We start from the raw sequence: 16,877 nt of genomic DNA, 5'->3' as shown, positions 1-16,877 counted from the left end.
ATTAGTAAATTTTAAATGCCGGGTACTGGAGATATTATTGAACGAAATACACGAAATCGAGCGGTCGAAATTCAAAAATCGGCCCCCAGATGCAGTGTGGATGCAGTGTACTAAACGCCTTAATGAAACGGGAATTCCTACAAGAAAAATGTTACCATACACATCTTTTTCAGACAATATAATTAAATTGCGTTATCCGCTAAGGCCGCATAAAATGCTTGTAACATTTAGAATACACATGGTTTACATAATTTACACCTTTTATAAAATGCGATTCATACATCCATTACTCATGTATTATAACTCATGTTTTTGCTCGTTTGTGCCACGCATGGCAAGAGTTTAAAAAAAAACTCTAGTCTATGGTTACCGTGATCTGTCAATGTGAAAAAAAAAATGAAAAAAAAAAGGGCGGGAAACCGAAAAGACAAGGCGGATTTTTTGAAAATATTTCAATTATAGTGTTTAAAGTCCTTTTTTATTGATAAAACCAAGATATTTTTCGTTATTAACTATAAATAATTGCTGGTAATTGAATTTGTGATTATATTCATTGAATGAGCCCAGGACGCGGGGGTGCGGGCGGCGGCCCCTCCCCCATGGAGACAGACACCGCCAAAACTACAACAAAAAGGAGAAATAAAGATGTTTCCGATACAGAAGTCACATCATGTAAGCAAAAAATGACATACATACAAAGTCGTCGCGGTCTCTTCAGAGACCACAACCCTATATATGAAGATTTGACTAAAAAGGAGTACCCCGTACTGCTACAATCTGCTTCTAATGATCTGACTCATAAAGTCCCCATGGACATCCTCAAAGTCAATGGAATATTAAAAGAGATTACTGGGGTGCAATATGTAAAGGCGGCGGGTAACTTTTTTGTCAAAGTTTATTTCGGATGTGCCAAGGATGCAAATGCATTTTTGCTAAACAAACCAGTACTACAAGCAAATACTTGGAAGGCAACAATCCCATATGACAGCATAGAGTGCCAAGGAATTATTCGTGCTCCTGTGGATCTAAGTGAAGAGACATTGCTCGAGGACTTGAAAGCGAGTTGTATGATTCTTGGTGTAAAGCGCTTTACCAAAAAACAGGACAATGGGCAATACAAACCACTCCCAACCGTCCTGGTTACATTTATGGCCTCGTCTAGACCCGACCATGTAATCTACGATCATATCTGGATGCCAGTACAGGAATATATCAGACCCCTGCTTCAGTGCTTCAAGTGTTATAAGTTTGGACATGGCAGCGGAGCTTGCAAAAGCACTCAAGTATGTTCCATTTGTTCGGCGGGACATTTTTACAAGGAATGTACCACACCATCTGACTTCAAGTGCTCAAACTGTAGTGGACCCCATTCGGCAGTTTCTTATACCTGTCCAGTTAAGGCAGAAAAAAATGCACAAATTAAGAACAAGATAAATGGAAAATTCTCTTATGCAACTGCAGCTGCAGTAGCTGTAACACCTAATAGCAGTAATAATCTAAACAGTAAGATTTCAAAATCACCAGCAAAAACACCTCACGGACGAGCTGTGATCGCTGAAATTATTAACTCAGATATTGTCATGAATGCAATCACAAAAACAATAATAGAATTGATGAAAAGAAAAGATGTCAAAAATACTTCCTCCTCCACCTCCGGTCCTTTGGCAATCTCCTCCCAAACTATAAAAGAGCTGCTGGTAACAAGTTTTACTACTTAAATTATGGACAGGTTGGGTATCAAACAATTAAAAATACTTCATTGGAACTCCAGAAGTTTATTTCCAAAACTGGGTCAACTTATAAATTTTTTGCAGGGCTGTGATGAGAGTGTTGACATCATACTATTTAATGAAACTTGGCTGACCCCTAGCAAAATTATTAAATTGCCTGGGTTTACTGTAATTAGAAGAGACTCTAACCATCCCCATGGTGGTGTTGCAATTGCAATTCGTTCCAAATACAAGTTCAGTATTGTCAACACTTTATCACAGTACCATTTTCAAAATATATTAATAAATATTAACATTCATAATTTTTCTCTAGATTTGTTATGTGTATATGCTCCTCCACCTCCTAATGGTAAGTTTACTATAGATTCATTGAAAGATTCATGTTCAAAATTTGTAAGTAATAATCGTCTGATAATAGGTGACTTCAACGCACATCACTCATCTTGGAGTTCAAGAGTCAATGATGGAAGGGGTAAAGCTCTTCATGCTTATGTGGAGAATTCTGACTTAGTATGTTTAAATGATGGCACTATCACCACTTTCGCTCCGTTTGGCCAACAAGGTAATGTTCTGGATTTGGTATTCGCATCCCGAACTCTTAGTTCTAGTTGTTCAGTATCTGTTCTTGATGACCTTCTTAGTAGTAATCACTTCCCTTTGCTCATTAGTGTGGTTTTTGACTCGCCCACTCCTACATGTTATTCTAATAACTTATATAAGGGTCCAGCTGTTAATCTTCAACAAGATGATAATTCGCTAGCCAAGGTAAATTTTAAAAAAATAGACTGGTCTAAGTTTAACAAGTTATGTGATGATAAATTTGAAGTTATTCAATTTGTTGATAACCCTCTAGTAAACTATACCACAGAATAATTAATAGTACTACCGTACAGAAAGGAAACTTCCTACAAAAACGAAGTTTGACAGCGGTTCAGGGTCGAATCATGCTGTCCTTTTCTAATATATGGCACTATCCCTTTCGGCTATTTAGGGTTGTCAAAAATCAAGTGATTATCTTATCTGTGGTCGTGCACGCAAAAGGAAGTCAAGTGGTGCCAACCCTAATAATTGCTCGGAGCAATGCTGAGCCGAGCGGAGCCGAGTTTGACCGAAGTCAGGAGTTTCGCACCCCTGACTATACAAAGTATTTGAGTATTTTACATGACATAATTAATGACATTTACAAAAAAATGTTACCATCATAAAAATAAATGCTTAAAAGCTACCCCGTGGTGGAATGATGAATGTGACCGTGTAGTTTTACAAGCTAAAATTGCCTTAAGATCTTACAAACAATATCCTTCTATGGAGAATTACATTATATACAAAAAACTAGATGCTTTAAAGAAAAGAACATTATTTGAAATTAAACGCATGAGTTGGTTGAATCTTTGTTCCTCATTTAATCGCATGACATCGAGTAAAATTATTTGGGATTATATACGTAGATTTAAACATGCAAAACTTAATTCTGTTTCTTCATCTCCTAATTTTTTTCAAAATCCTGACAATGCGACATCGTTTTTAGACAAAATTGCTTCCGACAATAATCATATATCAAATTGTGACCTTAATGAGTACTTTGAGAGTCGTGGCTGTCCGGAAGCTCGATGGATGGTCAAACCATTTTCTATTAGTGAGTTTTTAGCTGCATTAGATAATAAAAAAGACACTTCACCTGGTCCTGATTTAATTTCTTACAAAGTAATTAAAAACTTACCTCTTCATGCCAAGGAAATACTGTGTAAAATATTTAATGATTTGTGGCAAAGTAATTGTATTCCCCCAACGTGGAAAACGCAACATGTCGTTCCGATATTAAAACCCTATAAGGATTCAAATTGTGTTGAGTCATATAGGCCTATTTCCTTAACATCTTGCTTTGCGAAAGTTTTTGAAACCATGTTAAAAAATAGGCTTGAGTGGTTTACAGAAAATAGCAAAGTCATTCCAAGTACTCAATATGGTTTTCGGAAAGGTAAAAGCACAATAGATAACTTAAGTTGCTTGATTGGAGATATTAAGAATAGTTTTCGTTCTAATCAATATACTTTGGCGGTTTTTTTAGACATTAAAGGGGCGTTTGATAACATAGATCACTCATACCTTGTTAAAAGTTTATCTTTATTAGGGTTTCCTGGTCATATTTTACGTTGGTTATTCAATTTTCTTAACAATCGTTATTTAAGTCTTAAAGTTAGATCTACGTTAATTGGTTCTAAAGTTTCTACAAAGGGTACTCCTCAAGGTTCTGTATTATCTCCTCTTATATTCATTCTAAGTTTGGTTTGTTTCATGAAACAAATTTCGTCTTCTGTTAAGCACTTATTTTACGCTGATGATTTGGTTTTATATGTAAATTGTAAAGAAATAAAAATTGGTGAATCTATTATGAACAGTTGTCTGCGTAATATTCATAGCATATTAACTAAGTCCCTAAAACTCGAGGTTAATGTTTCCAAAAGTTCTGTAATTCTTTTTTCTCAAAATGGCTTACATTATCCTCAAGTTTTATACAATTCTAACGTTATTCCTGCTCAGTCTTTTGTCAAATACGTTGGCCTATTTCTTGATTATGATCTTTCTTGGAAAACTCATATTGATACAATTTCTAAAAGAGCCGAACTGGGTTTAAACATATTGAAGTCGTTAACTGGAGTAAAATGGGGAGCAGACCCTAAGGTCCTTAAAACGATATATATTGCTACAATTAGAAGTCATTTCGACTATGGTTGTATGTTTTTTGCTGATGCGAATACCCATCTTTTAAGGAAGCTAGATATTCTCCAAAATAGGGCGCTACGAATTATTACTGGAGCTATGATGTCATCTCCAATTAATTCTTTGGAAATAGAGGCTGGCATTGTTCCTTTATTTGTACGCAGATGTTATATCACTGACAAGTATGGCCTTAAGTTAGTTAGTCGTGATAACGAAGTTACTTGTAGATACTTAAATAATGTAAATATTCCAAATTATAATTTAATACCGTATCCCAATTCTTCTTCCATAAAAGATGTTATAACTTATTTAAACTTTGAATTTCAAGATATAGTGCATTGGTCTAATTTGCTTCCCTGTTTTGAACATGAATACAATGATATTATGCGAGACGTGGTTGTCGAACTGGTTAAATTTGAATCGAAATATGACTTTTTGGAGTATCTTGATGATAAGACTGATTTTGTTAAATTATATACTGACGGCTCTAAAACTAAAGATAGGACCAGTTTTGCATTTTTCGACTCTTTTTTGAACATAGGAAAAGTTTTCGAATGTAGTAGTTACTTTTCAATATTTTCAGCTGAAGTATTAAGCATAATTTACGCTTTAGAACATATTCATGATAATTATATAACTGAGAATAAGTTTTTAATTCTATCTGATTCCATGAGCGCTTTACAAGCACTTAAAAATAAATGTGTGAGTGCATCTGTAAATTACTTAATTTATAAGTTAAGAAGTTGTTTAAGTTCTTTATTATATAGAAATATTACTGTTGAATTTTGCTGGGTTCCGGGACATTCAGGAATTTTTGGTAACGAACTTGTAGACAAGCTAGCCAAATCCACAGAAAATATCCAAGTTTGTGATTTAAAAGTACCTCAGTCTGATTTAGTGCCTTTTGTAAAAGAACTTATGGTTAGACGGTGGAACAACGCGTGGTCTAAATCCAAAGAAGTCAAAGGGAAATGGCTAGCTGAAATAGTCCCAACACCTAGCACCAAGTCGTGGTTTGAATACCAAAGAAAATATGTAGAAAGAGCATTTATTACAACTATGTGTAGATTGCGTATTGGTCATGCTCGTTTTCCTGCACATCTCTTTAGATTAGAGCTAAGTGATTCTGCTGTTTGTGCTCATTGTAATTTTAATGTATGTGATCTCAATCATATTTTTTTCCATTGTCCTGCATTTAATTTACAAAGGCTATTGTTTGTTGCCATGTGTATGGATACAGGTTTGCAAGTTCTGCCAAAGTCCGTACAGGGCCTTTTGAAATATAAACAATTATATCCTGTAATCTATGAATTTGTTCTTCACACTATTGGCAGTTTGTAAATATTTTATAAGTGATTGAAATAACCATAAAGTTTATGTCTAATGTAACTTTTAGATTCATATTATCACATTGTATTTTGTAATTAGTTGTTAGATTTTAGGTACAAGCTGTGCATTGTAATTATTTTTGTGCATTTTTGTGTTTTATGTTTATGTCTAATGTAACTTTTAAATTCATATCATATTGTATTGTGTATTAGTAGTTAGATTTTAGGTATAAGCTATGCATTGTAATTATTTTTGTTTTGTGTTTGAGCTGATGGCCTAGTTGCCAATGCTCATAATAAATTAAAAAAAAAAAAAAAAAAAATCTGTCAATGTCAAGTGTCAAATGCTATTGTCAATCAATCAAACTCCATGTCCCAGATTGTTTGTTTCTCGCAGTTCGATTTTTCACAGGAATTATGAGTCACTCCATTGTTATTAAATGTGAATAGTTTATTTCAAACACTGTAACTTGTAATACAATTTTGTTTCAAATACTTACGGTCTAGGTGTCTGTGTAACGTTGTGGGAAATGGCAGAAGTTTATACTAATTAGAACATTGTATTTCCAATAAACATTTTAAGGAGTTCGCTATCTTTTAATGTGAAATAGTACAATACAGTTATAATGTGGTCCGTTTGGGTATTGCTGTGGAAGCACAGCCTTATGAGAAAACGGAGATATATTAGAACATTTTTCGACTACTTCTCTCCGTTATTATATTTTGTGCTCATACACCTAACTACTGGTCCAAGTTTACTCGGAAGACATGAGAATGTTCATTATACGGTAAGTTTATTATTACCTACTCTTGACAAATTTTTATTACATTATTCATGTCTGAGAATTTGTGACAGTCAACAGCCCTCTAATATGTCCACGTATTTATTTTTATTTGCCATTTTCAAGCAAAATGTATCTTTAACGGGCTTCTAGCCTAGTTGGTAACGACCCTGCCCAAGAAACAGTAGATCCTGGGTTTGAATCCTGGTGAGGGCATTTACTTGTGTGTTTAACAGAAATATTTTTTCCTGAGTTATGGGTGTTATTAATTTATCATAAGTATTTATTTATCTATATATAAGTATGTATATCATCACCTAGTATCACCACCACCCATAGCACAAACTTTGCTTCGACTAGGTTGATCTGCGTAAGATTGTCCCTAAAGATTTATTTATTTATAATTTCATTTTATTTATAATGCCAGTTGTAAACAAGGAAAACTGCATAAGATTACAATTAAACTTAACTACAAATGACAATGTTTTTTGCTGACTTGGAGGATAAGATGGCCTGTATCTAGCATTTGAATTATGTATATGCAGCTAAAAATGATAAAAAATGGGACATTAGACCTATAGTCCGTTTCTTTTGGCATTAGAAAGAAGGTAAGCGATCTTGACATGTCTTTTAATAGAAAAACGCTATTTAAAAATCAGTAACTATTACTGATGAAAGCAGAAGAAAATAAATGATCATATTAGATTCATAATTGTTACATATTTGCTGTGACTTATTTTTAAAATGTGTTTTACAATTAAAAGACACATCAAGATTGTTTACCTTTTTTTCTAATCCTAAAAAAAATGAACTATAATAACAAATGGTCACCAATCACTGCATAAATTAATGGTTATATTGATTACTTCCTGACAATAATTCTTATTCCCTTTATAATCAACGTGTGTACAAACAGCAACCCTAACTGTACATTGGTGGACCTTATTATAGGCATAAGGTCCACCGATGTACAATTAACAGTGGGGGCGATGGTATTGATAACTTTGTGTGGTTAGGAAATATTTCCTTATCTACAGAGAAGGCTATTATTTTTGACCTCATTATTCATATTTGTATGTGTTTGTAGTGAGTATGAGTAGTGTATGTTACCATAGCAATAAAACTACTACTATTAAGGTGTCAAGCCTTGAGTTTGTCTAATATTACGGCCTTCTGCATCTGACTCTTTATCCAGACACCTAACGAGTTTCTCTAGGTGTTGGTTGAGACTCTTCGCTATGAGACCATTTGCTGACACAACTATCGGGACAATGATTGTTGAATCAACATATGAACATACCATATTGTGGTAATCTTGTGAGCCAAGTCTAGGTACTTGCTGGACTTGTCCTTCTGGGCTTTCACAAGCTTCTCATCATGGGGGATAGTAACATTGACATGCACAGCCCGGCGCTGCAAACGATCTATCAGCATGATGTCAGGCTATTTAGACCAATCATCTGATAGATAAATGATAGATGAAGGATAGATGGCGCTTTCTGGAAGTACTGGAGTAGCCTACATGCTTATAATAGTTAAAGTACATAACATACATAGATAGTTACTGACATAGGTTAAGAGTAATAAATATAATAATAAGCCACTAATAGGTATATTATGGAAATTTATTTTCTGAAATAAATAATTATTTTATTTTATAAACTGGCACAAAATACCTAAGCACATTTTAGGTATAGAAAATTTATAGAAATAAATAATTTCAGCCTGGCCCAAATAAAGTATGTATGCTTTATTTAAGTTTCAGCTAACTTTAAATGGATACATTAATTCTAACTTATGTATTTATTAGCTTGCATTTTTATTTAATTATTTTTATCCAATGTAAAACAGTGGTTTCCATCTAACTAGAATGTGGATTATGACTGTGCCTAATTTTAGGAGCCATTCAGTCTGGAGAAGTATGGACAGCACCGAGTAAGAGTGCTGTTCACGCCGGACACGGACCACACCAACAGACTCATGGATGAGGTTGGCGCTAAACTCAAACTTAAACGGCTGGATCATCTGCCGGGTGAGTTTTTACTTTCTTCATCAATATTATATCACTATAGTAAAATCAAACACTAGCTGCACGCCAATAGAACATATTGTGCTCTCTGTCACACCTACCTACACCGGGTCACAGAATAATTAATAGTACTACCATACAGAAAGGACACTTCGTACAAACCTGAAGTTTGACAGTGATTCAGGGTCGAATCATGCTATCCCTTTTGAATGTATGGCACTATCCCTTTTGCTATTTAGGGTTGTCAAAATTCAAGTGATTATCTTATCTGTGGTCGTGCACGCAAAAGGACGGCAAGTGGTGTCAACCCTAATAATTGCTCAGAGCAATGCTGAGCCGAACGGAGCCGAGTTTGGCCGAAGTCAGGAGTGTCTCCCCAGTCTCCCCACTGACCGGGTAGATAGGATTTTGCTATAGTTACTGTAGTTATCATAAACCAGTGGTTCCAAACCTGGGTGTAATTCAGAGGGGGTAGAGCAGCCAACAAAGTTAGCACCAAAGGTAGAATGGCCATTGAACTAGATTTCCACTGGCTTACCTACTTTTCAGTGAAACAATTTTTATATAGCTCATGAAGAAAAGGATATTCAAATAAGGGATGCGAGCGGCTATGAATCTTATGTTTGACGAGCTGCCACTAATTGGTATCCAATTTTTTTTCATGTATGTTACATGTGTAAAATCAGCCTACACAATAACGGAAAGATAAACAATATTATAATGGATGAGCGTTTTCCAAAAAAAATGTACATTTCATCCATGTCTTCAAAATATCGACTTCTTGGGCTCATTTTACTCAGAATCATTTGTACATTCACGCCTTATACATGAAAAAATGTGTCCCAAGTTTTCCTTTCCATATCGTCACATTTTTGTATGAATATTTTTTTTATTTGTATGAACGTGACACACTGGAAAAATATTTTTTGGGACACATTTTTTCATGTATGAGGCTTCAATGTACTAAAATGAGCCCAAGAAGTCAATATTTTGAAGACATGAATGAAATGTACATTTTTTTTTTGGAAAACGCTCGGAAATGTTTTCCCTGTAACATTTACCCTTCAAATTATAATGCCCTGATCAGAGGCATTGTATGTAAGGCTTGTATTCAGACATGTATTTTGTTTGTTCCTCAAAGTAACAAACAAAATACTTGTGCTAATCTTGGAGCAGTTAACTGTAAACATCCTACAAAACGTGGAACACGATCACGACGAATTCTTTACAAGTTTACGCGCTAGTGTAACTCAATATTCGCCAACATATGTATATGTATAATTAATACCTACATGTTATCCATAAGTAGCTACATGTTGTTACTGCGATTGTAAAAGAGAACATAATGATAATACGATTTGGGTATTTCAACTATTTACTAAAGTGTTTAAAAATTAAATCGCTTTAAGTTTCGTGGTCATTTAATAACAGTTACATTGTGGAATGCCGTACATTAATAACTAGAAAATAAACATCACTAACATTACCATTAGTTACCAAAAGTACACCTACAAGTTGTGACACTGGTGAAAGTACCCATCTAAATGCCAAGCTATATTGATTTACGAATGAAGTTTGAATATGCCTATAAAATCAATATTTTAAAGTTCACAAGGTTATTAACATCAGGTGGGAAGGAAAGCAACTGGCTACCTACGCGTTATAAAATTATAGTTCTTGCAAAGTAGTAAACTTAATTATTTTTGGTAATACGCAATTGAATACTTATCATTCTTATCAAGTTATAACTTTGAAAATAAAGTTCAAAATCATTGCGAGAAATAAATTCCCTCTGTCTTAAAAAGTAAAATAAATGTTTATTGATCCTTTGATATTTTTAAATATTTTTTGTTTGTAATTGATGTCGCCCGTAAAAATGCTTCTGAGTAATTATAATTGTGTTGTTTAAAAATTTAACGAAACAATTGGATATGGACAGCATGACACAAATGCAACTTTGTCTCAATTGAATTATATGGTTTTATTAGATTGGTTGGATATATTGAATTTGATTGGATATGCATTAGGACCGTAAGCTACAGGAAGATAACATTTGGCGTTCCATCAGAGAAGGGTCCTTCCTTATACTTCATGTGCGTTAGGACCTTTCCATTAGTAAAGGGTCCACAATTATACCCATTAAACCACCCATTAACCCGTTTTACGCAAAGTCAATAATATATGTGTGCATCCTAAAAACAACTCTAAATTGCTATACAACAATAGATTATTTACAAATCGACGAGATCTACTCTGTACGAAACATTCAACCTTGAACGTTTTTAGGTCAGTTGTTTCAAATGATTTCGTTTGGTGACTTTTTTCCGTTTCTACTCTGACTATGGACAATAATTAGCAGATGATTCAGCCAATGGGCGTCGCAACTCAGATTTAACATTAATTTGTACGTGTAATAATAAAGGTGTTGTTTTTGCTGGACTCGTTGAACATTTCGAGTATACAAACTTCTGATTATCTGAACTAGTCTCTGTCATAACTAGTTCGGTCAATCGAGGTTCTACATAGAACAAGTAAAAAAAACCGGATAATGGCGAGTCGGACTCACCCACCGAGGGCTCCCTACTTTTTTAGTATTTTTAGGGTTCCGTACCCAAAGGGTAAAACGGGACCCTATTACTAAGACTTCGCTGTCCGTCCGTCCGTCCGTCTGTCACCAGGCTGTATCTCACGAACCGTGATAGCTAGACAGTTGAAATTTTCACAGATGATGTATTTCTGTTGCCGCTATAACAACAAATACTAAAAACAGAATAAAATAAAGATTTAAATGGGGCTCCCATACAACAAACGTGATTTTTGACCAAAGTTAAGCAACGTCGGGAGTGGTCAGTACTTGGATGGGTGACCGTTTTTTTTTTTTTTTTTTTTTTTTTTTTTATGGTACGGAACCCTTTGTGCGCGAGTCCGACTCGCACTTGCCCGAATTTTTAGTTATAGTGGTAACAGAAATACATCATTAGTGAAAATTTCAACTGTGACCGGTGACAGACAGACGAACAGTGGAGTCTTAGTAATAGGGTCCCGTTTTTATCCATTGGGTACGGAACCGTAAAAAAGATGATATACTTAATGTTTTTTTTCTACAGGTAGCAAAGAGTATGGCTTCTTCCCGTTCTCTAATGCGTCGGCGCTATCGATACTGGAATACTCGAAGGATATGAGCCAAGAGGACGCCATAATAATATTTGAGGTAAACCATCATATTCATCATTTTCCTAGCACGACTTTTTATGATATAGGTGGCAAACAATCAGACGAATCGCCCTATGGCAAGCAATCACCGTCGTCCATCATTGACAAAGATATCTAGGGACTGGCCTTACGGGCAAGAATAATGAGGCATGACAGGGGCCAGTACAGCGGTGTGACACCGCTACAACGCGATTGGTTGATGAGTTCGCATCACGCGCGCGATTGCTTGATGAGTTTTTATCACGCGCGCTATTGGTCGCAATTAGTTGCGTTAGACTGCACGATTGGCTGGAATTCGTGAGTGACACCGCTGAACTAGTACCATTTTTAGTGCCCGTAAGGCCAGTCCTTAGATATATATGTCAATGTCGTCCATGGATACCTGTAACACCAGAGGGGTAGCAAAGTTTTCATATTTTTATCTGAACTGAATCGTATCACAGCCTATTTGCCTATCAAATAGAAATAAACTTTCAGTTTCAAGCTGTCGTTCGATTGCATGGTAGGTAATTTTATAGGGTGTTCGACTACACATGAGACTGTACATGAGATTAATAGAGAAACGTAGACAGCAGTCATTTTTAGACAAAATTTATATTTTCAAACCTGTATGTAGGTATAGAACTATAAAGAGTAGTAATTGGATCGTGGCGTCACATGCTAGTGTTTCATATACATTCCAGCATAGTAGCAAATCGATATGACAGTTCGAAAAAAAAACTGATTTGACTAGTAGTCATTGTGAGTCATTTTTGGGATATGATACGCTGGTTAAAAGCTAAGGTCGCTGTTATGTTTCTGAGATAGACCACCATACATATCCATTCCTACAATGTCTTACATATCTAAATGGCATGACAGTGCGTGCTCACATTGCACTATCATGCACCTATGAGTAATAACTACATTGTGGCTGGGTCGTACTTTAAAAAACATTACTACAATATGCCGTATGATGATCTGTGGGCCAAAACAGCTACCCGTTGGGTCCCACAGATTGTAAGACGTCGCAGCAGACGTCTCGTCGGAGATGGCGGGACGAGCTTGACGCCTTTGACAGAGACTGGTAGGAAACTTCAGGGGATAGGAATACGTGGAGAAATAGAGGGAGGCATTTGCCCAGCAGTGGGACGATATAGGCTCATAATAATAATAAAAACTACAATATGATCTTGGACACGGCGCGGATAGTCCGCCGGTTCCTCTCTCTGCGGCCCTGATCACCGATAGCTTGGGCCTTGCCCCGCTGCTGGCGGCACCCTAGGTTAGGTTTTTTATAATGTGTTTATACTTATTTTTTATGTGTTTTCTGTATTTTACTTTTATATTCATAGTATAAATGACCTAGCCTAAGAAGAAAAATAAATAAATGAGAATAAAAACTACAATATATTATACTTCTTCATATCAATTGTTCAGTCGAAATCCAAAATCTGTTTAAAGTATCATATCGTTGATAAAACACACGGTACCATCGCCCATACTTTTAACTGTACATCGGTGGACCGTATCCCTTTTGTAATAAGGTCCACCGATGTACAGGTTAGGAGTGCTGCGGTTTGTACGACCGTATGTAATTATACAATCTCATACAGGAAATTGATAGTTTTAAAACTGAACAATACTTCGACGCGGTATTGTTGTATACGCTGGAATCAGAAGGGCGTAAGCGCCACATAGTTTCTTATCAAAACTGGATCTTAATGTTAAGCGTACATGGTTTATTTTCCTTATGATCGCTATTTCTTATTAAGTGTCGATGACTTTGACTTGAATCCGTGTTTGAGGACATGTAGGTACATTTTCGGTTAGATAGATAATATTTATGACGATTTCGAGCAAATGGTAACTTATTTGTCTGTCAATAAGGTGATAATGCCATAAATACTCTATTAGATATCGTCTCTCTATATTATTTTTCAAATAGGTGTCATTTCCATAATATAATTTCTTCTCCTTCTTCTTCCTCGCGCCACGGCTCACATAGGAGCCTGGGGTCCGCTTGACAACTAATCCCATGATTTGACGTAGGCACTAGTTTTTACGAAAGCGACTGCCATCTGACCTTCCAACCCAGAGGGGAAACTAGGCCTTATTGGGATTTGTAACCATAATATAATTTATAACCTAAAAACGCCAAATCTCGCAAAATTGTATTGAGATGACAACTCCCAGCGTACCCTTCATGTTTGAACAATATTAAGATATCAACACCGGACTTTTGGGTAAAAATTTCACATTTATTTTATTACATTTAAACTTAAGTCATCAACATCAGCCTACTCTCGTCCGCTGCTGGACATAGGCCTCTCCTATTGCACGCCATTGAGCACGATTTGCGGCAACTCTGATCCAGCTCTTGCCAGCCGCCTTGCGAATGTCATCGCTCCATATAGTCTGAGGGCGTCATACGCTGCGTTTGCCGATGTCATCACTGGTAGGACGCACTGATTGAAGACTTTTGTCTTCAGACTCTGTGGGATTGACGACGTGAAGACTCGACGCAGCTTCCCATATGCTGCCTAAACTTAAGTAGAGAAGTAATATTTTATTCATAAGCCTATAATAACCACAACAACTCTTACCTACAGGATATGGAGTCAGAAATGTGGCCGAATAAACTGAACTACACCATTCGGATGAAGAACAATTTCAGGACTAACCAGTACGAACCTGAGGACCCGTTTGATATGGGCCACCATGAGTACTTTGGTAAGTTATCATCAGAGATCGTAAATTTTATAGCATTTTCGGTGCAGCGGAGTGGTTCAACCCTAATGATTAATTAGCGTTACTTACGTTAATATTAACCTTAATTTACCGTTTCAGTTGGAATTATCTATACCTATTCCTTTAACACCACTCCGCTGCCCCAATAATGCTATTAAATTTACGATGTCTGATCATCATCATCATCAACCCTTTCATTTAAAGCTATTCGCAGGCCAACAACTCAGTCTACTGCATTGATAGCCAGCAAAGAACAGGACATTAAAGGCCAGAGCAGACCGGCTGCGTGTGCGTAGACGTGCACGTGCGCGTGCGCTAACGCACACGTCACGCAAGCGGTGTGCCGTCTCTCATAAGGATCTGTATTTTACATTACAACGCGCACGGTGCACGTGAACGCATCCGATATGCCTTAATTTCATCAACTCAATACAATTTACCCTTTGAGTCACACGACGCGATATCGGGCAATGACAATCAAATTTCAATTCTAAATTTGAAACCTTAAGGTCGTTTTATGGCTGGCAAAGAGGTTAAAACTGAATTTTTGCAGGTATACAGTACGAGGAGTTCATGCGCCTGCAGTGGGCCATAGACACCAGCTATTTGCATCTTCTGACCGGCGCCAATATAGACCAGGTTTGTTTTTTTAAAGGCACCTTTTTGACCTAAATGTTCGGTGAGTTACTGACTACCTCATAGTATGATGGCATTGATGACGAATCTAAACAAAAACTTTGACTGTATATGTATGTATATGTAATTGTATGGTATGTTATGTAATTGTATTTAGCTTGCGCTATATTTTTTTATTATAGTCTCGTTCTCAGGGTCTCGATAAAACTATTCTAAATTCAATTAATCTGTTTTTTTTATTATTCATAATAGTAATTAAAGGTAGTTGGATGGATATACAAAAACTTTTTCCTTGCTTTTTTAACTTGTCACTCTTATTTCACACTTAGGCCCACTTGCACCATTCCACTAACCCGGGGATAACCGGTTAAACCTGGAGTTGCCATGGTTACCAGTACAATTTAACACTAGGTTAACGATTTAACCGCTTATCCCCGGGTTAGTGGGATGGTGCAAGTGGGCCTTAGTCAATCAAGATCCTAATTTACCAAGTATCTATAAATCATCGTTAATCCGTTTTTTATCTTCACAGAACATGGAACTCCAAGAATTTCCCTTTGCGGCCGCTCACTTCAACACCAACGTGGTGGCCGTGAGCCAGCTATCGGCATTCTTGTTGCCGTTCGCGCTCACGCTCACATTCGTGTTCCTCACGGGAAGGCTTTTCGAGGAGAAAAACAGCGGGATGCACGTGAGTTACGAATGCACGTTATTTGTAGTGTCATAAGGATCTGATTTCAATAGCAACGTGGTGGCCGTGAGTCAGCTATCGGCATTCTTGTTGCCGTTCGCACTCACACTCACATTCGTGTTCCTCACGGGAAGACGTCGACGAGAAAAATAGCGAGATGCGCGTGATTGGACCTTATGTCGTAGTGTATCAAGATCAGATTATATCTGCATCTTAAGATAGCTAGAGGTCATTAACGTAACGCACAGCGTAAGCCTAACTCTGTAGGTTCAGATGATGCGTCAGCAAACGAATTTATTTTTGTAGTATTATAATCAAATGGCGCGTTTTTGGGTGCATATTCCCATGTCACCCCAAAATGCAGAAGAAAGTTTTTGTAACAATATTAAACTAATGTTTCTTTCGCAGGAGCTGGTGAAAATGGTAGGCGTGTCCTGGGAAGAGCTAGGCGTCTCCCACGTCCTAGATCTAGTACCCCATCTCCTTCTCTACGCAGTGGGCGGCGCCTTATTCTACAAGATTGACGACCTCATACCTGTTACGTGCGGGTTCTATATAGCACTTGCGATGGCACTGCATTTCTTGACTGTAGTGGCGCTGGCGTTTGTCACAGTTTACGTGTTTAACATGAGTAAGTACTGAAGAATATAACTAAATAGGTAGTATGTAGAGAGCTCTACATATGACTCTACGCGGTAGAGTCCTGTTCTACAAGCTAGACAACCGAACACTAGCTACCTGCTCAATTTAAAACTTCAAGATTGTTTTGGCTGCTAAATTTAGATCCCTTTGAGTCAAGGGACTCCTTGAGTCCCAGACATAGACAGTGTCAAAAACCTCTTAACCCGCGTGTGCAATTTCGTATCCGTGAGACTAAGGGGTTTAATTAAACTAATTAAACGTTAGTTACTGCTATTACGCGTGACTTACAGCTTAATTACACTAGCTACATTGACCTCCCATTGCTGATAATCGTAAATGGTCCTGGATAAAAATCTGGCCTACTAAAACTTGTGT

At 36.7% G+C, this 16,877-nt stretch overlaps 3 protein-coding genes across 3 annotated transcripts in view; all 3 read left to right on the top strand.

Annotated features, from left to right (window-relative positions):
- The first annotated feature begins 542 nt into the window (after positions 1–542).
- On the top strand, positions 543–2,052 carry LOC134798095 (uncharacterized). The gene has a single exon (XM_063770432.1). It carries the CDS (start codon positions 558–560, stop codon positions 1,716–1,718), a length of 1,161 nt encoding a protein of 386 aa, XP_063626502.1. The 5' UTR covers positions 543–557; the 3' UTR covers positions 1,719–2,052.
- A 2,679-nt stretch (positions 2,053–4,731) lies between these two features.
- Positions 4,732–5,820, top strand: LOC134797849 (uncharacterized). Its single transcript, XM_063770202.1, has one exon. It carries the CDS (start codon positions 4,836–4,838, stop codon positions 5,790–5,792), a length of 957 nt encoding a protein of 318 aa, XP_063626272.1. The 5' UTR covers positions 4,732–4,835; the 3' UTR covers positions 5,793–5,820.
- Positions 5,821–6,140: 320 nt separating this feature from the next.
- The window catches only part of LOC134798041 (phospholipid-transporting ATPase ABCA3-like), a 67,654-nt gene continuing 56,917 nt past the window's right edge, over positions 6,141–16,877 (top strand). Inside the window, exons 1-7 of the mRNA XM_063770370.1 lie at positions 6,141–6,567; positions 8,461–8,593; positions 11,698–11,801; positions 14,395–14,515; positions 15,087–15,172; positions 15,702–15,860; positions 16,269–16,491. Coding sequence (XP_063626440.1) covers positions 6,406–6,567; positions 8,461–8,593; positions 11,698–11,801; positions 14,395–14,515; positions 15,087–15,172; positions 15,702–15,860; positions 16,269–16,491 — 988 coding nt within the window. The 5' untranslated portion in view covers positions 6,141–6,405. The remainder of the gene's footprint in view (positions 6,568–8,460; positions 8,594–11,697; positions 11,802–14,394; positions 14,516–15,086; positions 15,173–15,701; positions 15,861–16,268; positions 16,492–16,877) is intronic.

This window comes from Cydia splendana, chromosome 16 (assembly GCF_910591565.1).
Source record: "Cydia splendana chromosome 16, ilCydSple1.2, whole genome shotgun sequence".
Lineage (NCBI taxonomy): Eukaryota > Metazoa > Arthropoda > Insecta > Lepidoptera > Tortricidae > Cydia > Cydia splendana.
Note: the sequence above shows the minus strand (reverse complement) of the source record. Positions and strands in the feature narration are given on the sequence as shown.